Source organism: Octopus bimaculoides, chromosome 5 (genome assembly GCF_046866305.1).
Source record: "Octopus bimaculoides isolate indiv1 chromosome 5, ASM4686630v1, whole genome shotgun sequence".
In the NCBI taxonomy this organism is placed as follows: Eukaryota; Metazoa; Mollusca; class Cephalopoda; order Octopoda; family Octopodidae; genus Octopus; species Octopus bimaculoides.
The window spans coordinates 80,085,317-80,113,120 of record NC_142932.1 but is presented as its reverse complement, the minus strand read 5'-3'; the positions used below and the strand labels follow the sequence as shown (position 1 = coordinate 80,113,120).

At 35.8% G+C, this 27,804-nt stretch overlaps 1 protein-coding gene across 3 annotated transcripts in view; it reads right to left on the bottom strand.

The window, feature by feature from the left end:
• Positions 1–127: 127 nt before the first annotated feature.
• The window catches only part of LOC106874958 (FYVE, RhoGEF and PH domain-containing protein 2), a 493,421-nt gene continuing 465,744 nt past the window's right edge, over positions 128–27,804 (bottom strand). For all 3 annotated transcript variants that reach the window (XM_052968055.2, XM_089352506.1, XM_089352505.1), the window contains 13 exons: positions 25,324–25,411; positions 23,044–23,094; positions 21,576–21,634; positions 18,531–18,677; positions 17,452–17,535; positions 15,608–15,678; positions 13,191–13,224; positions 10,351–10,437; positions 9,202–9,324; positions 6,186–6,338; positions 4,940–5,068; positions 3,838–3,995; positions 128–1,470 (listed from right to left, as the gene is read on the bottom strand). In XM_052968055.2, coding sequence (XP_052824015.2) covers positions 1,323–1,470; positions 3,838–3,995; positions 4,940–5,068; positions 6,186–6,338; positions 9,202–9,324; positions 10,351–10,437; positions 13,191–13,224; positions 15,608–15,678; positions 17,452–17,535; positions 18,531–18,677; positions 21,576–21,634; positions 23,044–23,094; positions 25,324–25,411 — 1,332 coding nt within the window. In that variant the 3' untranslated portion in view covers positions 128–1,322. The remainder of the gene's footprint in view (positions 1,471–3,837; positions 3,996–4,939; positions 5,069–6,185; positions 6,339–9,201; positions 9,325–10,350; positions 10,438–13,190; positions 13,225–15,607; positions 15,679–17,451; positions 17,536–18,530; positions 18,678–21,575; positions 21,635–23,043; positions 23,095–25,323; positions 25,412–27,804) is intronic.

Below are 27,804 nucleotides of genomic sequence, written 5' to 3'. Positions count from 1 at the left end.
CACACACACACACATAATAACTACCTAGGTGATGTTTGAATTCAAATGAAAGAAGCCATGTTTCCGGGTTGGAGATTGGCTCTTTCTCCATTAGAAATATTTGCAAATAAAACCAAAAGAACATAAATACATACATACATTGGTATTATATTATTCTTGAAATATAATTTATATTTCTCAAAAGAACAGAGAAATAATAAGATTCCTGAAGGATTCATGCAAAACAGTAGGGTGAGTTTTTTTTCTTTTTATATATATATATAAAAAAACATGATTCTGATGATGTGATGGAAGGGAAACAACTTATGATGGCTTGATACAATAGACAGTCATGGTGATGTCTGTAGACAAGAAAGGTCCCATGAATTTCTTTTTGTGTGTTTTGTTTCTTTTTTGTGTTTTTTTTTCTACTTTTTTAGCACTTTTGTTTTTCTATGAGAAACTAATAATTTGGACAATTCAAAACAAGATCAATTTTTTAGAGTAACAGTAGTAGTTGTAGCATTCCTTTTATTATTTTTTTCTATTTGGCTCAAGCCAGCAATTCTTTTTTTAAAAAGAAGAGTTAAGTTGATACCCTCAACCCCTGTACTTGACTAGCACTTTATTTTATCAACCCTTGAAAGGGCGAAAGGCAAAGTTGACCCCCAGCTGGATTAGAACTCAGAACATGAAGAGCCAAAACAAATACTGTAAGGTATTTTTTTTACCGATACTCTGATGGTTCTGCCATTCCACCACCTAAATAGTAGTAGTAGTAGTAGTAGTAGTAGTAGTAACTGCTGCAACAGTATTAATATTAATATCAAAAGTAATAGTAGTAAACTAGATGTTGTTGTTCAGCCCCAGGTCAAACCCAATTGACTAAACTTATGATCAACAGCATTCCAACTATGACCATCCCATCCATTTCCTTTTTTTTTTTTTTTGTCTAGTGAAGTATGCTGTTGGTGGTGCCCCAGCATGGCCACAGCCCTTGAGCTGGAACTAGTAAAAAAAGGTCAAAAGAAGTAAGTATATTGAAATACATTAATTAATCATTACATGTGTCTCTCCTTGTTTTAATATAAGACAGTGGAGTGTTTTGATTTCGGGGTTGGGCCCTGAACTGGTTTTCTAAAATGTTGAATGTCTCTGTAGATGATCCATAGTTGACTAGTAGTAGTAGTAGTAGTAGTAGTAGTAGTAGTAGTAGTAGTAGTAGTAGTAATAAATGGGCATACAAATAAAGACAACAAAATAATTGAAACAATGTTTGATTGTTATTTTTGGTTTTTTGGTTTTTGTCCCAAACCCACCCCACCCCAATTTCCAATCCCAATTCAATTATCAGAAGAATTCCTTGATGAAGAGCTCCTGCGATTCTTTTCCTTTTGGCTGTCTACTTGATCCATTTTCAAAGATGCTTCTTCCTTTATGTAAAAATCTGGCAGTTCTAGAATAACCACTTTTCGCAGAACTTCTACCCACCTGAATAAAGAAACACAATCACAAGAAAAGGAGAAAAATTAAGGTTGAAACTAATTAATTAATTTGAACTGAAACTAATTAATATTTTATTCTAATATAACGGTGACTGTTTGAACAACAACAATAATATTTTAAAAATTAAATTTATTGAAAATTATCAGGTGCTGGCATGGCTGTCTAGACGTAAGTGTGGCTATATGGTTAAGAAGCTGGCTTCCTAACCACGTAGTTCCAGGTTCAGTTGCACTGTGTGGCACTTAGGGCAAGTGTCCTTTACTTTAGCTTCAGGTTGACCAAAGTCTTGTGAGTGGATTTGGTAGATGGAAACTGAAAGAAGCCCGACATATATATGTGTGTGTGTGTGTGTGTGTGTGTGTGTGTGTGTGTGTGTGTGTGTGTGTGTGTGTCTGTTTGTCTCCCACCACTGCTTGACAACTGGTGTTGGTGTGTTTATGTCCCTTAACTTAGCAGTTCGGCAAAAGAGACTGATAGAATAAGTTCCAGGCTTAACAAATAAAAATAAAGTACTGGGGTCAATTCATTCAAATAAGCGTGTCCACAGCCTAATAACTGAAACAAGTAAAACATAAAAGAACTTGTCAGATCCTTGCTCAATTAATGGCAAAATACCAATGATGGATATATTTAAGCCTTTAGCATTCAAACCAGCTATATCCAGCCCGTACATTCTACCTCTTTTATGCACAAACTGGTTAGATGTAGCCTCTCATACTTATCCTACAGTGTCTTTCTAAATATAAACAATCACATCATTGAAATCTTGGAGCTACAAGACAGTGCATGATTAATTCAAAATAATGTGAATCAATAAGTACTACATTTAAATAAATAATCTGAAAGCTAAAGGATTAAAAATTAATGCATAAGTATTATAGGTCTAAGTCGAAAATGTGCCTGAAATTTATCGATGGTGTTATTGCAGCCGCCTTTGCCTGATCTTCTTGAAACAGCCCCAGGTTAGAATGCAGCCATAATATTTAATTCTATATCAACTCTGATCCAGTAAATCTATAACCAAAGAGTGACTGTCATGAGTAAGCCCTTTTCTTTCAGAGATATCTCGACAATATTATCTAATCTTGTCCCTTTCTTTACATAAGGTAGCAGGATGTGATTTAAGGGAGATTTGGCTGCTGAGTCTAACAAATTGAGTAACCACATAGCAGCTCCCTATTTTGCAAGGAGAAAATTAAATATGCCAAACACACAACACACATACAACTGATAGAATGCAAAGTTAACTCACTAAAACCAATTTGATACAAGCCTACCTGAGGCTGCTCCTGGTTTTATAATATAAGTTTACATACAATTTGAATTAAAACCTTCCATCAAAATTCCTTGTTAATTTTATGTTCCAAACACCATCTTAATATTGATATTATACAAAATTCTTAATTGTTTTCAAAATTAATTGAAACAGATGCAGTATATTTCAACAGAAGAATACAAAGTTTAAAATCTTTACATTTCTACCAAAAACTATCAGTAAATCATGTCAATAAAGCAACAGGACTAATGATTGATAGAATCTATAGTTCCTGGATGTATTAACAAAACCTGTTGTTAATGTATAGCATAGAGCTAGAACAGGGGTCCTCAACCATTTTTTTTTTTTATCCATGGACCCTCATAACCGTCCAATGTTTAAAAACTAGTTTTATAGTCTCTTCTTTCAAAATTCCTATTTTGTATTACGCACATCAATTTGTGTAAGTTGAACTATGTAAAATCTTAGAGAAAGAAACCCAGCTGTTTCTTCCAATACATACATCTAAAGCAAATTTTTTTTAAAGAGCTCCTTAAAATACTGTTTTGGATCCCCAGTTTAACATTTTGTTGCATGGACCCCAGCTTAGAACCATTGAGCTAGGGCACTGCTTTGAAGAATTTTAGCCAAACAAATCAACCCCTGAATTTCTTTTTATTCTGTTGGTCTCTTGCTGAACTGCTAAGTAATTGTATTGTCTCTTAAGGTAAAGAATAATAGGAGACTGTGCTTCTGTTATGTTATTTGTATTGAAGTGAACCTCTTATTCTATTGAAGAAATCTGCAAGACATAAAGACACCAACACTGGTTGTCAAGTGGTGTAATGGGGAACAAACACAGACACATAGGCACAAACACACACATACACACATATACGAGGGGCTTCTTCACAAGATTTTGGTCAATCTGAGTCTCTAGTAAAAGACACTTGCACAAGGTGCTATGCAGTGGGACTGAACCTGAAACCATGTGGTTGAGAACCAAACTTCTTATCACACAGCCATGCCTGCAACTTTATAATAAATTCGATAACTACTGTTTAATAAATTAATAATTTGATTACTGAAACACTTACTTTTGCAGTTGCTGGTCACTTTCAGCCTTAAAATAGTGTACTTGCTGTTCTCTTTGACTAAGTTTAAAGACATGTGTTCGGTCTACTATAGGATCATTTTCATCTATCACAGTGACTGTATAACCTGGTAATGGCATTGTTGACAGAGCGTAGCCATCCTAGAAGAAAAAGAGGATGAAAAGAAAGACAATAAGTTATAAAGCTATTATGAATATCATTTAATATATTTTAGACAAAGCTTAGCTATTATAGAAGCAGAATCAAGTAAAGGAGGGGAACAAGGAAAGGGACACTGCATAATACTGCAGGATGTTTATGGACATCAACTAATATATGTAACTGATATGAAATAAATGATAACAGTCTCTTTATATTGTTTAAAGTTCAGATCCCAACAGGATTATATTTACTCTACACTGCTCTGCAGACAATAAAATAAGTACCAGTTATATACTTGTGTATTCAGCAAACCACAATTCTCTCCAGTAAACTTGTTATTATATACCAGTGTAGGAAATCATCATCATTATTATTACTAAGGCAGCAAGCTGGCAGAATCATTAGCATGCTGGACAAAATGCTTAGTGGGTTCAAATTCTACCGAGGTTGACTTTGCCTTTTATCCTATTAGTGCTAAATATTTCTTTCTCAATTTAGGTGATAGCATAATGGCAGAGTGTGGGGTAGACATAAAAAAATACTCTTATATGCCTTTAGGTTGGTTTTTAATTTTTCACATAGTAAAATAAATAATTATTATAATCAACAATGCAACAACAATAAAGAATAACAGAAATAATCATTGTCATCATTTAACATCCGTTTTCCATGTTGGGATGGGTTAGATGGTTTGACAGGAGCTGGCCAACAAGAGAGCTGCACCAGGTTCCAATTGTCTGTTTTGGCATGGTTTCTTGGGCTGGATGCCCTTCCTAATGTCAACCACTTTACAAAGTGTACTGGGAGTTTGTTTACATGGCACCAGCATCAGTGTTCTGTACATGTAACCAGCATGGGTGCTTTATATGTGGCACCTGCACAGGTCTTTTATACATAGCACCTGCAAGGGTACTTTTTAAGTAGAAATCTATTCAATAATTACCTGGTTACTTTTGAAAATGTACATGACAAAATTGTCATGCACGGAAAAAAATCGTCTGCACCAGTTCTTACAATGGTCTGTACTTATATGTAGGTAGCCACAGTGGACATTAGGTTCAGTAGCTTTACACTGAAATAATAAGAAAAGTACAGAATGTTACAAATAAAAAATGACAGAATATCATCAATTTTACATCTTTTTTTTATTTTTTCGAAACTTGCATGAGGTCTTTGAAGAGTCTTAGCAACTTTACAATATAGATTGAGTGTCTTTATGTTTTTAAATTTTTCATGACTCTAATTCTTGAGACATTGTCAGCTAACCTGCATCAGTATATATTAGGAGTTACAGTACTCCTAGACAAATTTTTGCATAAAAAACACACACACACATTCAATTAACTCTTAATTGCTTTTAATTAAAATAAAATAAAATAAAAATATTATACTGTGATACATCAAAGAGGAGAACTTGTGTGTTTATTTGAGATGACAATGGCTAAAAATTGACTGGGGTATTTACTCAGAGTTTATTTAGGATGTAAAATCATTATTCAGCTAATACCTTATAGACAAATTAAAAATCAGTCCTGAATGATGAAAATAAAGAATTTTGTAGTAGTGATTAGTCACAGGTGGTACTAATAGCAGTGGTTGAAGTGATGGGGTGAGGTAGTAGTAGTAGTAGTGATATTGTTGTGGTGTGAGGAATGGTCATAATGAGATTGTGGTGAAAGTGGTATGGGCGGTATTGACAGATATAATAATGGATGAGCTGGTGTTAGTGGTAGAGGCGATAATGATGGTGGTGGTGGTGAAAGTACAATTGGTGATGCTGATGGTAGTACTGGTGGTACAATGAATGGTGGTGGTGGTGTTAAAGAAAGTACAGTGGGTGATATTGATGCAGATGATGATAGTAGAATTGACAATAGTGAAAATACAGGTAGCAGTAGTGGTGAGAGTATAGGTTTTGACAAACATGGTGGTGGTGGTAATGTATGTTTTATAAAACCCAAAACTATAATTATTATCGAAATAATGTTAATGAGAGAATCGTTAAAGTCTGCATAGTGGTTGTTGTTTAGCACAAAGTCATCCTTGACTGAGCAAAACCTATGATCAAAAAGCTTCCAATTTTAATTATCCCATCTTTTATGTATGCAAAACAACCAAAAGAAACAAAAAATGAAAAAAAATAAACATCTATCCAATAACCAAAATAAATTAAGTATCGGTATAATTACCTCTAAAATATTTCTCTTCTCATATGGGGATTCTCCGTTGTTCCTAGTGACAACAGCATCCAACATTTCAAAACATTTGTCACAAACTCGGTTTAGTTTATTATCATCGTACAGTAGAGGAAGTTTTCGAGATGAACATTTTCCACACACGACCTGTAACAAATAAAACATTAATTTTTTACAGTTATCATTGCACAATCATTATATTTCTTTTAAAATTGATATCTGTAAGTGGCACTCATGAAATCATAGTCATAGCCATTGCTGGTACCATGTAAATGGCACCTGTGAAATCAGAGTTGGGCTGTTGCCGGTGCCTTACTCTTTTACTCTTTTACTTGTTTCAGTCATTTGACTGCAGCCATGCTGGAGCACCACCTTTAGTCAAGCAAATAGACCCCAGGACTTATTCTTTGTAAGAGTAGTACTTATTCTATTGGTCTCTTATGCCGAACCGCTAAGTTACGGGGACATAAACACACCAGCATCGGTTGTCAAGCGATGTTGGGAGGAACAAACACAAACACAGGCACACACACACACACACATATATATAGACTAATTTTTATTCTCGCTGGACCACTGGTGGTAAATTAAATTTCTAAAATTTCTTTTTGCTGCCCTATGATTTATTAATAATGATTATATATATATATATATACATACATATATACGACGGTCTTCTTTCAGTTTCCATCTACCAAATCCACTCACAAGGCTTTGGTCGGCCCGCGGCTATAGTAGAAGACACTTGCCCAAAGTGCCACACAGTGGGACTGAACCCGGAACCATGTGATTGGTAAGCAAGCTATTTACCACACAACCACTCCTGCGCCTAGTAAATAAATGGCACCCATGGATCATAGTCGTAGTTATGGTTGTTGATGGTACCATGTAAATGGCACCAGTGAATCGTAGTATACAGACATGTGCGTGGGGGGGGGGGTCTCCTTGTCTTAGCATCATATGCTAGTTGTGATTGTGTGCTACTGTTATGCAAGTGGTGTCATTCATTTCCAGTCTCCCATTAAAACATGTCCAGACAAAGGGAAATATTACAGCACTTGGAAACAGCTGAGTGTTGGCAACAGTAAGGGTATCCAACTGTAGAAATTGTACTTCAATGAATTCCTTATTTCCCCATGTAAGAATGGAAAGTGGACATTAATATGATGATGATGATGATCTTGAAATTCTGCTTATCCACCATCATTTGGGAGGGAAATTATTGAGTTCAAATTTTGGCACAAGGCCAGCACTTTACAGGGAGTGGGGTTTAAATCGATTACATCAACCCCAGTGCTCAATTGGTATTTTTTTTATTGACCCCTACAGAATGAAAGGAAAAGTTGACCTTGACAGAATTTGAACTCAGAACATAAAGATGGCTGAAATACCATTTAGCAGTCTGCCTGGCATGCTAATAATTCTCCCAGCTTGCTGCCTTAGGTAGAGAAATTATTGAATGATGTTTGATTGTCACATTGACAGATTGTCTGATAATGAGATTACTTAGATCACTTGTGTTTCAGCACTATTTGTATGACAAAATTTCTAACATGTATAGACTGCCAATGTGATGCAATTAATTTTCGAAACTAAAACTAATTAAGAATAAATTATTAAAATAACAGTAATTTCTATATTTATTGTTATTGTTGTTGTTTAATTACCAGTTAGCTCTGATTGAGTAATCCTATGATCAAGACTCTTCCAGCCATGACTATGCCATCTTTTTTGTATAGCAATGACTGCATTGTTAAATATAGTCTTCTTTATTTAAGTCATTTGGATACTATTTCTAGTAACCTGGGCAACTATATATATATATATATATATATATATATATATATAGGCTTACATCTGTCACCCAACTGTTTGTATTTTCTCTCTCTCTATTTTCCTTCCTTCTTTCACTTTCTCCTGAACATATTTTTGCAATCAACCTACTCACATACAATCTCTCTCTCTTTCTGTGTGTAATACATAGATATACATACACATAAGTAAATAACAATAGATAGATAATGGTTCATTCACTACAACAGTTTCCAGCGAGTTTTTTTTTTATTGCTGAATAGAGATATTACATCATGTGGAAAAAAAACACTTTCATCAGGTGAAGATACAGGAATTACTTGTTCAAAAAATATTCCAAAAATCACCAGTTTGTGCCACTATATGTGCCACAACATGCATATATATATATATATATATATATATATATATATATATATATACATGCATGTATATATATATATGCATATATATATATATATATATATATATATGTATATATATACATGCATATGTATATATATATATATATATATATATATATATATATACATATATATACATATATATATATATACATGCATATACATATGTATGCATATATATACATATATATATATATATATATATATATATATATATATATATATATATATATATATATATATATATATATATATGCATATATATGTGTATGTGTGTGTGCATATATATACACATGCACATATATAAAAAAAATCCGCCACTCTGTTGGAACAGCCTGCACATGAAATTGATATGCTAGTAGCTGGGCACGCATATCCTTAATGTAGTTCTCAAGGAGATTCAGTATAACACTGAATGTGACAAGGTTGGCCCTTTGAAATACATGTACAACTCATTTTTGCCAGCAGAGTAGACTGGAGCAACATGAAATAAAGTGTCTTGCTCCAGGATACAATGTGCTGCGAGGAATCAAACTCATGGCCTTACGATTAGGAGCTGAATACCCTAAACACCAAGGCATGCAACTTCACACACAGATTTACATATAGACACATACACACTCCTAAGTTGACAGTTTCACCTTGTCTTTTCTTTATGTAGTATATGACAATGTGTGATTATCATACACAAACACACATATATACAACATAGGAGAAACCATGTGAAATAGCAACACTTAGAGTATGGAGGGAGCACTCCAACTTCTCATAGGAATGGTAAAATGTATACTTACATAACCACAAGCTCGGCAGTGATGTCTGCGGCGGAAAGTGGTAAACTGGTTGCTACAGAGCATACACATACTTGCAGCGTCATCTTTAATCCATCGAGGTGCCCGTTTGCCCACATCATCATCCTGCGATAAAAATAAGGAAAGGGTAACAGATATTACAGTCTTTTTCCTTCGTTATTTAAGCCTGCAAGGCAGTGATTCTGAAATGATATATCATGGCATAATGGTGTTCTACAAGGAGTATTTAAATGTGCCACAGATTTTAGAAAATATATGTTAAGGCTTTGATGCAGGGGTTCTCAATCATTTTTTTTTTATTTATGGATCCCTTTTGACTACTATTCTATTCTGGTGGACCCCCATAGCCATTTGATGCTTAAAAACTAGTTTTACAGATGTTTCTATCAAAATTCCTATTTTGCTAATTATGCATTCACTTTCGTAGGTTGAACAATATAAAGTGTGAGAGGAAGAAATCTAACTGCTTCTTGCAAAAAAATACATCTAAAGTTAAATTACTCCATGGATTCTTAATGAACCACTGTGAATCCCAAATTTACTATTTTACTTGCATGGATCCCCTAAAGTCTTATATGGACACCCCCAGGGGTCGTATGGATCATGATTGAGAAATACTGCTTTAATGCTTCAGCTTTAATACTGCTTTAATACTTCTGTGGTAGAAGTAGACCCAGGAAGACATGGGATGAGGTGGTGAAGCATGATCTTCAAACTTTGGGCCAAGTCTCCATACTGAAAATAATCTCTCCTCTTTCTCTCATCCACTCACAAATCTTGAGGACCCTCAAACAAGTCATGGGTTTCACCTTCCTGTTCCAAATAAATCATGGGAAAAGAATAAGCATAAGGCATTTTAGATAAACTCCTGAGTCCAAAGAAACTAGTAGCAGTGTACATTGGCAATAAGTAATCTACAGCAGAATTCCAAGAAATATTTAATAAGCTCAATTGCTGTAAGGAGGAATGAAGACTAACATTTTTGGGACCTTGCCTTTCCTCTGAGCTACTTAGATTTTTGGACCCTTTTATGATTTACCAACTTCCTACCTTTATCTTGTGTAGAATATTAAATATGTTGTTGGTTTCTAAATGTTACAGTAAAAAAAGAGTTAAGAATAATTGACTTACCTCTTCAATGTACATTTTCTGTGCTTTCTCTATGGTTCGCATAGACTGTTTGCGATTATTAAAGTCATCTATTGTCAATTTTATAATCTAGAAGCAAAAAAAAAAAATATATATATATATTTATATAATCCAATGCATAGTTGCATGGAAAAGCAGACGTTAAATGGTAATTTTCACTGGACTGGCACACTGGAAGGCTGCACCAGGATCTAATCTGATTTGGCATGGTCTTCTATGGCTGGATACCCTTCTTAACACCAACCATTCTGAGAGTGTAATGAGTGCTTTTACATGCCACTGGCATGGGTACCATTTGCATGACACTGGTATCTGCCACAACTGCGATTTTGCTCGGCTTGATGGGTCTTCTTCTCAAGCATGACATAATACCAAAGGTCTTGGCCATTGTCTCTGTGAGACCCAACACTCAAAAAGAGCTTGGCCACTTTGGCTCCATGAGGCCCGTTCGAAAGGAACTCAGCCACCTTGCTTCCATGAGGCCCAATACTTGAAAGGAATTCAGCCACTTTGCCTCCATGCACCCAGGAGCTCGGCCACTTTGCCTCCATGAGGCAAAGAAAAATTAAAATCTGTCTCAAGCCTGCAGGCTCAGGCAGGAGCTTATTCAAGTTTCTAAAGCATATAAGCAACTGTAAGTGCAAGACTACTTCCTGAAAGGGACACCAAACCATTTCAGTTATTGCTGGTACTTATTTTCTGCTGAGTGGACTGAGGCAACATGAAATGAAATGCCAGACATTATCCACAAAGCATTGGTCAACATTGATGTTATGATAGAAGGCACTTTCCCAATGTTCCATGCAATGGGATTGAACGTGAAGCCACCTGGTTATGAAATCAATTTCTTATCCACATGACTATGCCAAGCACCTTGCTGTCAAGATAAAGCATGAATAATTCAAAACAATGTGAATGAATAAGTATTACATCTGATAGAATAATCTGAATGCTAAAGAGTTGAACCTACTGCCATAAAGAGAGCAGTTCCAACGACAGGGAAATGTTTAACAATAGTAGCTTATCTCAGCATGATAAAAATACAAAAGTAAAGTTCCTTCCGAAGCCATGTAGACTCATGGGGTCAGTTTCCCTGTTTCCATGGTGAATATATTCCCCACTTAGATGGGATGCCAGTCCGTCACAGGATTACGCATTTTTGCTAGCTGAGTGAACTGAAGCAACAGGAAATGAAGTGTTTTGCTCAAGAACACAATGTGTCAGCCAGTCCAGGAATCGAAACCACAATCTTACAATCCTGAATCCAACACTCTTACCACTAAACCATGCACCTTCATGCTTCGACAGGATAAGGGTATCAAAATTAAAGGACAACATGAAATGATGAGACAATATATAAAGTACATTCATATAAACTGATTGCTCACTTGGGAGAAACCACCACTGCATATGTTGCATTGAAGGTTGAACATCTTGGCAAGATACCTATTGCTGATACTGTTTGGCTCTGATCAAGCAGGCTAATAGTCATAGGCAATTCAGCTACGACCATCTTAATTATTTGTTTATCTAGGACTACATTATGCAATGTAGCTTTCATTTTCCAAAGAAGTCAAGGTGTGATTTAAGTGATATTTTCATTATTTACATTTGACGGATATTCGTCCTCATCTTGTTTGTTGTTAACACAACGTTTCGGCTGATATACCCTCCAGCCTTCGTCAGGTGTCTTGGGGAAATTTCGAACCTGGGTTCTCATTCCTATCGATGTTACTATTATTATTATTATTATTATTATTATTATATTATTATTATTATTATATTATTATTATTATTATTATTATTATTATTACTATTATTAATCAGGTTGCTGCCGTGAATCGAACTCGGAACCTTGGGGTTAGTAGCCCGCGCTCTTAACCACTACGCCATATGCCTGTGGGCATCGATAGGAATGAGAACCCAGGTTCAAAATTTCCCCAAGACACCTGACGAAGGCTGGAGGGTATATCAGCCGAAACGTTGTGTTAACAACAAACAAGATGAGGACGAATATTCGTCAAATGTAAATAATGTAAATAATTCCTCATCTCTTAAATATAGAACTGTACTAAGTGATATTTTGTTGCTATATTTGGCAAGACAGTTAATTCTGCTTGGTTAAGGGCATCAAGTTTATTTTTAAAACTTTTAGTTTCACATCTGTTTTCCTATGGTAGAATAACTTATATCAGTAGTACTAAAACAGTGCACCACAAGAGGTATCTAGGTGCATGGTAGGTTTTAAAGATTATATTATACAAGGCTTTAGAAAATTCATACTAATAGTTAAGTATTTTGAAAAACAAGTTATTTATAATTTTGTTATACATAAATAGGCATGGCTATGTGATAAGAAGCTTGCTTCCCAACACATGGTTCCAAGTTTAGTTCCACTGTGTGGCACATTGGGCAAGTGTTTTCAACTATAGCCTCAGGCTGAACAAAGCCTTGTGAGTTGATTTGGTAGATGGAAACTGAAAGAAGCCCATTGTGTGTATATATGTGTGTGTGAGTGTGTGTATATGTCATTGTGTCTGTGTGTGTGTGTGTGTGCCCCCCCCCCCCCATAATCACATGATAACTAGTATTAGTGTGTTTGAATGTCCACAACTTAGCGGTTTGACAAAGAGACCAATAGAATAAGTACTAGAGTTTAAAAATAAGTCCTGAGGTTGATTTGTACAACTAAAACCTTTCAAGGTGGGTCTCCAGCATGGCCACAGTCAAATGACTGAAACAAGTAAAAGAATAAAAGTATGATTGATAAGACAAGGTAACTAACAGCTTTTGTGATAATGATGAAATGGTAATATACTTACACAGAACCAGCAGCTCGGATCATCTATTTGACCACTGGAATAAAATTAAAAACATATTTTGTATTAGCACAGAGATAACATAACATTTTCATGTAACTTCATACACACATAAGTACCTCAAATCCATATATACATACATACCCTATATATGTGTGTATATATGTATATATAATATAGGTAGTTGGGATAAATCTCAGCTGTTTCCTTTTGAAGCATGTCTAACACATAAAACTTTGTAATTCCTATTAGCAAATGAAACATTTGTAATGGTGAATAGATAATACCAAAAATTCCCAATTTCTTTTGTTATATATATACACAAAAGTAGTTATAATCCATATATATGTACATGACCTACATATGTATATGATCTATATATGCATGCATACATACATACATACTCTATATTATATATATAACCTATACATATATCATCATCATTTGACATCCACTTTCCCATGTTTGCCTGGTCAGAAAGAATTTGTCGAGGTAGATACCTTTCGTGTTGCTTACTCTCACTTGTTTCCAAGCAAACTAATATTTCTCCATGGCTGCACATATTTTCATAGAAGATCGGAAATGAATGAATAGCTTTGCTTGTATGATTATGATGCTCATTTACAACCATCATATGATGTCAAAATAGTGTACGTATACACACACACACACACACACACACACACACACACAATAAAGTTATGTAAGAAAAAATTCATTCTTTGTCTGATAGTTGTGTATGACAAGCTTTTTTGCAGTTTCTGTATAACAAATCCACTCACAAGGCTTTGGTTGGCCTGGGGCTATAGAAAACAGTTTTCCAAGATACCATACATGGGGACAGAACTTCAGACCAAATGGCTGGGAACCAAGCTTTTCAACCTCATGATCATGCTTGTGTCTAGACATACATTACATACACAACCTATGCATACATACAAAACCTATATATTGGGTTGAGGAATAATTCATGAGCATTTTTTCTCAAATTCAAAAATGCACCCAGAAATAAGTTGCATTGACAAAATGTTTCATGTTATTTGAAAGAGAATTTTTTGCTCTACAATGTTTTGATCATTAATCTTATTGATTTTTGTGTATCTTCAGATCATTAAAAGGGAATGTCAAATGGAGAAAACTGAGCATTTTCGACACCATTTGCTTTTTGCATTTAATCGAGGTGTTAAGCCTGCCAAAGCTGCTCATGAGATTTGTGCTGTGTATGGAGAAGGAGCAATGCTTCAAAATACTGCCAGCTGTTGGTTTACGCACTTCAAAATGGGAATTTTGACCTCAAGAACAGATCACACACCAGTCGACCAATTGAGTTCAATGAACCTTAACCATTGAGTGAAGGTGGTTCACTACAGATTTTTGATCACAAGCCATCTGCTTCGCCAATTCTTTGGTCATTGAACATAGATTTTCCTGAAGACGTTGATTCAATTGCACTTCATCAAACTCAATTGGTCGACTGGTGTGTGATCTGTCCTTGAGGTCTATATTCTCATTTCTGAAGCATGAAACCCAATGGTGAGCGGTACTTTGAGGCATTGCTCCTTCTCCATACACAACACGAATGTCATGAACCACTTCAGCAGGCTTAACACCTTGATTAAATGCAAAAGGTAAATAGTGTTGAAAATGCTCAGTTTTGTTCACTTGACATTCCATTTTAATGATCTGAAAATACACAAAAATCAATAAAATTAAAAAATCAAAACACACTATCTTGTAGAGCAAAAAATTCTCTTTCGAATAACATAAAACATTTCATCAATGCATTTTATTTCTGCATGCATTTTTAAATTTGAAAAATCGTTCATGAATTTTTCCTCAACCCAATACAGTCATGCATTATATATATATATAGTCAATTCAGATAAACAACCAATTCAAATAAACGAATAATACGATTTAACAGACAACAAGAGGACATGCACAAGGAATGTATTAACTTGACACTTGGTAAAAACAGAGTGTTTGATGTTTCAAGCATCGCTCTTTGTCAGAAAGGAGAAAGGGAAAAGTCCAAAGAAGGAAAAGAAATCACCAACAACATGTGTGTGTGTATGTATATATATATACAAACACATACATGCCAACAAAAATATAAAAAAAGATGCAGCAAAGAACCACATGCTGTTAAACATTATATATATATATATATATATATATATATATATATATATATATATATATATATATATATATATATATATATATATATATATATATATATATATATATATATATACATACATATATACATACATACATACATACATACATACACATATATATATATATATATATATATATATATATATATATATATATATATATATTCACATATTCATACACACACACACACACACACACAAACACTCACACAGGAGATATGTAGACTGTATACATACTCATTTAGTAACTCGATAGTCTTCTCGGTGCTCTGCACGTAAAACGAATTTGGGAGGTCAGCTTGGTTCACCTAGAAATTACACATGCACGGTTATAAAAATAAAGATTAAAAATAACAACATAGCAAAATAAAACAGAAACTCTAATTTAGGACTATCTTAGTTGTGGTGAGGGTGGTGGGCCATGTGTAATGAAGACAGAGAGAGAGAAGTGATATGTTGATGACTGCATAGAGGTGTCATGTCTGGTAGAGCAGCAGAGAGACAGGGATAAAAGAGACGGTGTGCTGGTAGTGGTGGTGGTGGCAGTGGTGGTGGTGGTGGCAGCAGTGGTGGTGGTGTATGAAACGGATTGTATGTGACTGATTACCAAGGGATAAAACCTGTCTCCAGCAGAAGGAAGCGGACAGGAGTCCAAAGAAATAGGATCAGAATGTGTAACAGTGTGGTGTGACTGAAGTTGTTGATGATGATGATGGTTAGTGTTCTAATGCTGACCATCTGGTTGTTTGTTTTTGTTTTCTTTTGTTCGTTTGTTTTTTTTGTCCTGTTAGTATAGTATATCTAGGAAAACCTCTAATCATTATCATCAACATCATAATCGTCATCATCATCATCATCATCATCGTCGTCGTTGTCATCTCTAATATGTCTTCCAATCTTTTAGGATGGTGGAATATGATACAAGGCAGATTTGGTTACAATTTCTAACAAATATAACAAATATAACAAAAGTGGAAGAAACTTGCAGAATAGTAACATATATAACATATAAGAAGTGGTAAAAGGTGATCTTATGAAGCTCAACTTCACCAAAGAGATGATAAGGGACTGCAATAGATGATGTGAATCTATGCTGGCCTGATTCTTCATCAGTTATGACAATAAGTGTTCCAGTTGATTCAATCAATGGAATAACCTGCTCATGTGGCTGAGAAATCCACAGACACATGTACCCTCAATATAGTTCTCAGTGTGACACACTGAATGTGAAAAGGCTGGCCCAATAAACTACATGTATAACTCATTTTTGCCAGCTGAGTTGACTGGAACAACATGAAATAAAGTGTCTTGCTCAAGAACACATGCCATCAGGAATCAAATTCATGACCTTACAACTGTGAGCCAGATACCCTAGCCTCTAAGCCCTGTGTCTTCACTGAAGCTGTGCTGAAGAAACCTCCTAAACCAGGGGCTCTCAACCATTTTTTTTATCTACAAGCCCCTTTGATTACTATTTTATTCTGGTGATCCCCATAACTATTTGATGTTTAAAAACTAGTTTTATAGAAACTTCTTTTAAAATTCCTATTTTATTTTACACACATTAATTTGTGTAAGTTGAACTATGTAAAATGCTAGAGAAAAAAACCTAGCTGTTTCTTGCAATATATACCAATACATACATCTAATGCAAAATTTTTTTAAAGAGCTCCTTAAAATACTGTTGTGGGTCCCCAATTTACTATTTTGTTAGGTGGATCCCCAAAAGTTTTATATGGCCCCTCAGGTGCCATATAGACACTGGTTGAGAACCACTGCCCTAAGCCATGTATATATGAAAAAAATGAACATGCAATGATAATGATTATGCTGTTGTTTAATTACAGCTCAATCTTAATTCACTTGACCTGTGATCAAAAGCATTCTAGCTTTGACCATCTCATCTTTCTGGGTGTGGATAGCAATAAAGACAAGTAATAATAGTGTGAGGGCATGAGTGATTATACACACACGCGCGTGCGTGCGCGCGTGTGTGTGTGTGTGTGTGTGTGTGTGTGTGTCTGTGTTTCATTGATAAATCAAAAATTTAATGAGTAAGACAGTAAAAACATAAGACCAACCTGCATCCCATCGATAGTCATACTAGCTCTTATCTTGTAGGTACCAAGGAGAGGTTCACTACACACCAACATCAAGTCATTAAACTGCAATAAGAAAACACATGAGATATATAAAAGAATGACAATAGAACAATCAGACAAATGACTTTTAAAACTGACTCTATAAATTTAAGGGACAAACATTTCATTTTATCCTGTTGACCTTTTCTATGCATTGAACCAATGAAGGAAAATTCAAATTCTACATGGTTGTTTAGCTTACTGGTGCTACATAAAAGCACTCCGTACATTCTGTAAAGTGGTTGATATTAGGAAGGACATCCAGCTGTAGAAACCATACCAAAACAGATATGGAACCTGGGTAGCTCTTCAGCTGGCCAGCTCCTGTCAAACTGTCCAACCCATGCCAGCACGGGGAACAGACGTTAAGTGATGATGATAATATTAGGGATCACCCAACTTGCCTCACTGTTATCATTCTCTGCAACTTCATTGTTATGATTTTCTGTCGTACATCTATGTAGTCATGTATTTTTTCACATACAATAACAATTTGTCTGTATAACATTATTGGAATAGTATTCCACTTTGACCTGCCTCCCTTCAACATACTCAGATGTTTATTTGCATCTACTCTTTCAACTGTTGCAGGCACCATTCCCCATGTACATATGACATATTCATTTTCTAGTTTAACACACGGCCCTTGTATACCTTGAGATGAACCTACTCTGTCACAAGTATTCAGGTCATGTTGGGCTCCAGTGTGAGGATAACTCTCTCCCTTCCTCTCACCATTCTCAGAAACCTTGTAAAGGATAAGGGACACTGCCTTTGCCCTTTCTCCTCTGGCTAAATCAAGTATAAAAAAGAGAGAGAGAGAGAGAGAGAGAAATAAGGTATCTAAGATAAAGCTGGTCTTCATTTGTAGAGGCAAATAAGTAAAAAGAAAAAAACACTTCAGCCTTGATCACTTCCTCATTATCAACAAACTCATGTGTGACTCACACCCCAGTTAGATTACTGCTGCTGTATGTGGGGCAGTAGTACTACGAGCATGCCAGATTAAGCTTACTTACCAAGAATATGTACCGTTCCTGTTTCTCTCCACTTCGTGCCGAGATCTTGACTACACGTCCTTCTCGAACAAGTTCTCGTGTCGGACTAATTAAGTCAACTGTCTGGCCAAGACGTTGATGAATTTCTAACAGCTTTCTGAATTTCTCCTAGTTTAAGTAAGCAGAAAAGAGAATTGGGAATTTAACCCATTAGTAAACCAGACTATGTTTAAGATGGCTATATATAAAATGATATGTGTATATATATATATATATATATATATATATATATATATAGATAGAGAGAGAGAGAGAGAGAGAGAGAGAGAGAGAGATATAGCTATATAGATATATAGATATATTAAAACAAAGGGTAAAAATCAGATATTAATTAATATCGATTTATTACCAGGAAGCTAGCACATTAAAAGAATCCGAGAGATTCAGAAAAAATATCTGAGATCTTTGGGGATTAAGGTATATTTTATATATATGAAGTTGACCAGTAAAGTGGACATTTAATATGCTAGAAATAGACCACATTTTGTGTCTACTAAGACCTAGTAGTTCTCAAAAGAAATTCAGCGAAATACCAAACCGTAAGCGAGCAAGACATTGAAAATTACATACATAAAATTAAAAAGTTATTCGCGTACCAGGTTTCGGAGTTAAAAATCTCTTACCGAGAAAATCTGCTCCATCTTCAGCGCGAACTGCTAGTCATAATCTGGTCTATTTCTAGCATATTAAATGTCCACTTTACTGGTCAACTTCATAGATATATAGATATAGATAAGAGGGACATGCACACACATTATTTATCTTCTGAAGATGTGATACTTAAGGTGGCTTCGACATAAATGTAACAACTATCAGTAACATATTATTGAAATAAACAAAATGAAATTATTAAATTAATCGCTCTTGTTTTCTTTGTTATTAAAATATATGATGATTATGTAAGATGAATATACACCTTCTCCTTGACTTACGACCAAGTTCCTTTCCAACAGATAGGTTGTAAGTCACTTAGGTTGTATGTCGGATTTATATTTTTCAGTACTATTTTCATTCATGCAACTGATGCTTGAAAGTGACTGAGTGAGAGACAGTGGCAGGTAGTGGATGCCTGGGTCTGAGGAAGGCCCGTGTTGCCAGATGCTGCTATAGTTATCGTACACCCAGCTGCCCAACATCCGAAAATCAATTTTTTACTTTACTTTTTTACAAAAGTTTTGTGGTCGCAAGTGCAGATGGTTGTAAGTTGCATAGGTTGTAAGTCGAGGAGAAGGTGTGCATGGCAGATATATATATAGATATAAGATGTATATGTTTGCATGTGTTTGTGCATATGTTACATTTAGCATAATTTAGAAGATAATATTACTGAGTGTCCAAAGTAAATATATACAGCACATTATTTATGAATAAAACATATAGTATCACATGAAAACTGCCAGTCAACAATGCCAGTCTCAATTCCAATATCCTTCAGCCTCTTAGGTAGCAATTTGGAAGTTAGGTCCTAGTGGTGGTGTTATTATTATTATTATTCAGTAGTTTTATTTTTATAACGTGCTTTCACTTCACTACCGAGCGCAGCTCTGTGTGCCTTGGGTATGTGCTGTGGTTTGCTGTGATGCTCTTATGGTTACTGTAATGAAAGTGTTTTGCGTAGGATGTGTGCAGTGCCCAGTAGTGCAATTTTCTGTATGTTATATATATTTGTAAGTCCTGGTGTTTTTGTTATGTATTTGTCTGAATATTTTTTTATTATACCTAAGGCACCTAGTATGATAGGAATTGTTTCTGTTTTTAGATTCCACATTCGAGTTACCTCTATTTCCAGGTCTTTGTATTTTGAAAGTTTCTCCATTATTATTATTATTATTATTATTATTATTATTATTATTATTATTATTATTATTATTATTATTATTATTATTATCATCATCATCATCACCATCATTATTAAGGCAACATGCTGGCAGAATCATTAGCATGCCAGGCAAACAATTGCTTATGGCATTTCATGTCTTTACTTTCTAAGTTCAAATTTTGCCAAGGTTAACTTTGCTTTCCATCCTTTTAGAATGGATAAATAAGTACCAGTTGAACACTGAGGTTGATGTAATCAGCTTACCTACTCCCCAAAATTACTGGCCTTGTGCCAAAATTTGAAAGCAGTATTTAGTCGATTTTTACATTCTGAGATCAAATTTCACTAAGATCAATTTCTGCCTTTCATTCTTTTAGGGTAAATGAAATGTAATCAACTAGCTCCCTCCCACAACATTTCAGACCTTGTGCCTATAAAAGAAAGGATTATTATTATTATAACTGTTCAACAATTGGTAGATCGAGGCAAATTTCTACTGCATTACCTGTTACACCTCAATGTTGCTGGGGTGTGTGCAGCATTGTATGTTATTTTCTGCTGTTGGGAGTGTGCAAACTGTACTGTATTGTGTCGGTATTTCTTTTCTCTTGAGGTATGGTGCAGTCTTTTGTTGTGTTACTGCTTGTATTGTGTGTTGAGTGCATAATGCATTGGGTATCTAGCTTGCTGATGGAAGTTTATTTCACTGGGTGATTGCTATATAGAGTGTGTCTTGTATTTGTGGGTTGTTTTGTTTAAGTTGTATTATTGGATTGATAGTGTCTTGCTTAGGATGTGGGCTGTTCCTAACAGGACTATTTTTTGGACAGTGTGTAGTGTTGAGATTATTATTATTATTATTATTATTATTACTATTATAGGGTCATGGCTTGGACAAATCAGTTGAGCATCAAGCAAAATCCCTTTTATAATCAATCCAGTAACTGCCATTATCTGAATTTTTGTCCAAATTAGGAAACGGTGCACCAAATCAACCTAACATAATTACTGCTATTATAACATAAATAAATACTTGGATAATGAATTATTGTTACAGAATATGAACCAATGAACTGATGTCTCTAAACCTGCTATTTGCAATTACCAATCCTGATACACTTAGCTCCACATCAAAACTTTCTCCTTTTAGATTCATTTTCATAAGAAACAATTGGAACATAACTTACTATTTTGTTCATTGCTTCATTTGAGTGACTTGCAGCTTCTGTAACTTTCTGGAGTGCTTCTGTAAAATATATACATAATCCATTGAGAATTTGGGTAATGATTTAAAAAAAAAAAATTTCATACTGATTTCAGTCATTGGACTTTGATCATGCAGGGGTTATGTATTCAGGGATTTTAGTTAGCTTTACCTATCCCAGTACTTAGCTCAATCTGGTACTCATTTTCTTGATCCCTATATGTTGAATTGTTAAATCACACTTTGACATAAAAGAACACAAAACTAGTTAACTATGATAAACATAAAAATACACACACTCACACATGCACATACAAACATAAATATATACATACACACATATGTGTATGGGTGAGGTCCTGTGTGAGTGTGTAAACTATCATCATTTTAATGTCCACTATTCCATGGCTTTAGTGGTTAGGGTGTTAGACCCATGATTGTAAGACTGTGGTTTCAATTCATGGACTGGGCAATGTGATGTGTTCTTGAGCAAAACACTTCAGTTCATGTTGCTCCTGTTTACTCAGTTGGTAAAAATGAGTAATCCTGCAGCAGACTAGCATCCCATTCAGGGAGGAATATATACATCTGAGAAACTAGGAATCCAGCCTTATGCTCCTCATGGAGTAATATGGACTAACTATGGCTCAAATGAAATTCATTGAACCAGGTTTCTTGTGGCTGGATGCTCTTCTTGTCACCAACTCTCACCTGTTTCTAAGCCAGGTAAATTTCATCAAGTTCTTAAATTACAACAGTTCAATGGTAGGATATATTTTTTTTACACAGGATAGCAAATGAAAAATACTGTTTCTTGTTTATTTTGTATGAATAGTCACTTTGTTTACGATCAGAGTGTGATGTGAATACAAGGATACATATAAAACAATGAGTTTTGTCTGTTTCCATGTCCCACATTCATTCATACAGTGCTGGTTCAGTACTATAATAGAAAAGACTTACCCAAGGTGCTGTGAGTGGGGACTGAACCCAAAACCAAATGGTCGCAAAGCAATCATCTTAACCATACAGCTATGTTTGTACCTGTATACACAAACACAGTGAATGTCAGCACAATTTCCAGCCAGCCAGCCAGCCAGCCAATTCAACTCGACAGGTATTGGACAAACTGGATTACTACAATACAAGACACTTGTTCAAAGTGCAGCCAAAAAAGGATCAAATATGGAACCATGTGACTGCAAGGCCAAGTTCTTGGATCTGTAATAACTAAATGAACTGAACATGTGAGAGTTTAAATGTATAATTCCTGGATACAGAACAGCACCAGTCAGGGCACATATACCATCAAACCATTTGGCAAGTTGTCTGTTATCTTTTATCAAATTCAACAAGTAGTAACTCCTATATTTCTCTCAGTTTGATAAACTCAAAAAACCAAAAAAAACTTCTGAATAACAAAAATAATATAAAACAAATATATATTTTACCTTCTGTATCTTTTCTGTCAGGTGAATCTGCAGGAAGATGTTTTAAGTAATCTGAAATATAAAGGAAATTTTATTTAGCAATTATAATATTATACACCATGATACAGTAACATTTTTATGGTATGTTTAATAAGTATACAAAGTACAATCATAACTACCAAGAGCCAACATTCACTGTAGATCCCCATCAACACCAACTAGTGAACCAACGAAGGAGCCCTATATGGTCTCTTGACCTGCTAGAAATAGCAACAAAATCTCTCTCTCTCTCTCTCAAATCACATCAACTTTAAAAAGGACACACAATATAGTCTTTGGTACACTGTGTCTGAATAAAGGACTGATTGGTTGTAGCTAGAATGCCATTGCCATTTATAATAGGTCTGTTTAACAAGTGCTATAATCCGGGGTTAAAGGGCTATACCATCATGAAAATGAGTCAACAAGGAAACCTCTAGGTAGTTGCTCTACCTGCTAGAAATAGCAAACAAATTCCCTCAAATCAAAGTCTAGCATTTTAAGAACTGAAATGATACACTGAAGACCCGGCAAGCCAAGTGAGATCCAAATCTAAGGCCTCAGCCAGTCCACTTATGCGTACCTTCCTTCATTGGACACTAAACTCCCATGCCAACGTCATCTCCTTCAATGGACATGAAACTCAGCTTGCAAAGACTTGTTGGGGCAAGCGAAAGTGAAATTGTGATAGCACCTGTGCCCAGCATCGCCTTTCTGGCACTTGTGCCCGCGGCATGTGTAAGGACTTTCGAACAAGATCGTTGCCAGTGCCCCTGGACTGGCTCTTGTGCGGGTGGCACATAAAATACACCATTTGAGCGTGGCCGTTGCCAGTACCACCTGACTGGCCTTCGTGCCTGTGGCACGTAAAAGCACCCACTACACTCTCTGAGTGGTTGGCGTTAGGAAGGGCATCCAGCTGTAGAAACTCTGCCAAATCAGATTGGAGCCTGGTGTAGCCATCTGGTTTCACCAGTCTTCAGTCAAATCGTCCAACCCATGCTAGCATGGAAAGCGGACGTTAAACGACGATGATGATGATGATGAATGATGTAGTCCTAGAGATACAAAAATATATGATGGTCCTGGATGGAACACTTGATTATAACTATGAACAGTCAAAGCTGACCTAGTGCTAAACAATATCATCATCACCACCACCATCATCATCATCAAATTCTCAATTTGGTAACCAATGAAGGGTCTTTTACATGGTCACTCAACAGCTAGAAATAGCAATGAGATCTCTTTCAAATTGCACTTTGACAATCATAAAAACGACAAATTAAATGCTGTTCTGAGTTCCCTGTCCGAAAGAGAATAAAACAGGATGGTCATAACTAGAATACCTTTAATCATAAATCTGGGGCTAAGCAACACTAATAATAACTTCTCAGGCCACCATCGACACCACCACCCTTACAAACACCAATATTATGTTTTATGATTTTTGTTAAGTTTTTTTAATATTTTTTTAAAATTACTACTAAAGATAAACTACATCAGTAATACCATTACACTGCCCACCACCACTACTACCTCACCAACCCTGCCATCACCCTGCAAACAACTTCCACTTGTGCCACCAAGACAACTGCTATCTCCATCTCTGAAACAAGACTGCCATCAACAAGCTTTTAGGATCAACTTCATTCTCACCACTTCTTATCACAAACCTCACCACCAACACCACCAACACCACCATCACTACCCCCATATTCTCATACTTCTGTACTTCCAGCATTACTTCTTCCTCTTATTTTATTTGTTTGTTTGTTTGTTTGTTTACTCATCTGTTTATTTATCCCTTGAAAAGACAACTAACAAGCCATATACAAAATCACGAATACATTTGTCAGTGTAAAAGTTCACTGACAAATGTTTAACATAGAAACTATATAATTCAGGCAGGAAAAAATGCATACATACATATATATACTTAAATGTGTGTGTGTGAGAGAGAGAGAGAGAGAGAGCGAAAGAGAGAGTGTGTGCTTATGCATGTATGTTGCATGTTTCTGAATGCATGTACATGTATGTGCACATGTATGTATGTGTATATATAGGTGGGTAGCATGCGTATATGAGTGTGAACATATTTAATTATGTGTATATGTTTATGTTGGTGTGTGTATATATGTATGTACATAAGTGCATACATATATATATGTGTGTCTGTGTGTGTGTATGTAAAATCAAAAAGCCACAAAAAAATCTGTCAAAGTTATTAAGAAAACCAGTTGAAGTAGAACAACAACTAACCTTTTAATAATAACTCATAACGAGGGACTCTCTGGATTGGTTCCAACATGTGATGTTGTAAGGTTAAATTGGCACAGTCAGGGCGTTGCTGGAAATAAAACAAATAAAAAGATTACAAATTATATAAAATGAACAACACATAAATAGGGGGCCCCCACCACTGTTCAAACATCCCTCACATAAAAACACACATGCACACACACAGAGAAATAGTTCAATGGCAGAGAAATTAGTAAAAGAATCTGTGTATAGGTATAAGTGTGTGTTGTTGTTGGCACTCCGTCGCTTCCGATGTCAAGGGTTCCAGTTGATCCGATCAACGGAACAGCTTGCTCATGAAATTAACGTGCAAGTGGCTGAGCACTCCACAGATACGTGTACCCTTAACGTAGTTCTCGGGAATATTCAGCGTGACACAGTGTGACACGGCTGACCCTTTGAATTACAGGCACAACAGAAACAGGAAGTAAGAGAAAGTTGTGGTGGAAGAGTACAGCAGGGTTCGCCACCATCCCCTGCTGGAACCTCGTGGAGCTTTAGGTGTTTTTGCTCAATTAACACTCACAACGCCCGGTGTGGGAATCGAAACCGCGATCCTATGACAGCGAGTCCACTGCCCTAACCACTGGGCCATTGCACCGCCACAAGTGTGTGTAAACAAAAGCAAAGTAAGTTTCAGAGGCAAGGTAACCCACATCAGTAACCCACAATAAGTAACCCACATCATCAAGGAGTGTATTGGTAAAACTTAAGTTTTAGTTTAGTTTGGTTGTCCTCCTGGATGCTTCAATGACTTCATGCAAACACACCAGCTACCACAGTCCCCCATGTTCGTTCATCATCATCATCGTTTAACGTCCGCTTTCCATGTTGGCATGGGTTGGACGGTTTGACTGAGGACTGGTGAGCCAGATGGCTGCACAAGGCTCCAATCTGATCTGGTAGAGTTTCTACAGCTGGATGCCTTTCCTAATGCCAACCATTCCGAGAGTGTAGTGAGTGCTTTTACATGCCACCAGCACAAGGGCCAATCAGGTGGTACTGGCAACGGCCATGCTCAAATGGTGTTTTTGACGTGCCACCTGCACAGGAGCCAGTCCAGCGGCACTGGCAACGACCTCGCTCAAACATGTTCTTAATTTCCCAACATTTGCCATTTCACTGTCCTGAAGCAAGATGTCCACACAGGTTAGACGTTTTCTTCCTTCAACTGACTACCATAAGACCAGTTGACATACAAGTTCTTCTGAGTGCCTGATGCAATGACCAGCAATTCTCATTGTTCTCTGTTGAATCTTCTTACCTTTGTTTATACCCAAAGTAAGTTTCAGAGGTAAGGTAGTGATGTGTGCAATAAGTAACCCACATCACTGAAGAGTATATTGGTAAAACTTAGGTTTTAGTTTAGTTTGGTCATCCTCCCAGACACTTCAATGATTTCATGCAAGCATGCCATCTTTTACAGTCCCCCCATGCATGTTCTCAATTTGCCCACATTTGTTGTTTCACTGTCCAGAAGCAAGTCATCCACATAGGTTAGACATTTTCTTCAATTAATTCTTCCTTCAACTGATTTCTATAAGACCAGTTGACACATGGGTTCTTCTGGGTGCCTGATGCAATGTCCAACAATTCTCATTCTTTTCTCTTGAATCTTCTCAGTCACTTTGGGTAGATCTCGATAAAGCTGCTCGTTGGCTAAATGAACTCTCCACATATCATTCAGAGTCATTCTTTACATTCTTGAGTAGTAGCCGTCTATTTGTCTTTCAAGTTTTTTGGTGAGGGCCCAAGTTTCAGCACCGTTATAACAAAACTGATTCTACCAAAAAGACAAGTAACCTTAAAATCTAAGCATTTAAAACAGTTATGGGCATACTGCAGTTTGAAGTCTATGGCTACATGTGGCCCAAAGGCCTTCCTGAATGGCGTGCCTAATTTCATGAGGAAAATAACATATGTTACTATTTTAGTTGTGTAACCTATTTTAGTTGTGTAAACCATGTCTCATGCAGTCCACTTCTCAAAGAAGGTTTCCTATGCCTGATTCAGATTCAGAATGAACATGTACATAGTGCATGTGTGTGTATGTATATTGCTCTGTGTGTGTGTGTGTGTGTGTGTGTGTGTGTGTGTGTGGATGCATGTATATGTGTGTGTCTATTCTTGTGCTGGGATTATTTTGTCACAACTCAGAGTATCACACATGCTGTTGATCCAAGAATTACATGATCAAAAACATATTCAAAACCAAGGGGTAACAAAATTATCTTAACACTTACAATATTTACACTTCCATATTGAACATGTTTTTCTCATTTGTAAACTCAAACGTATATGTACACGTGTGTGTGTGTGTGTGTGTACAAAGAGTATCTTGAATTTACTAGAGAAGAGAATATTCAATATGTAATAGAAAGTATATATTTTAGTTTTCAAGCTTTACTAGTTTAGTATATAACACTTGCCACACTGCAGTCT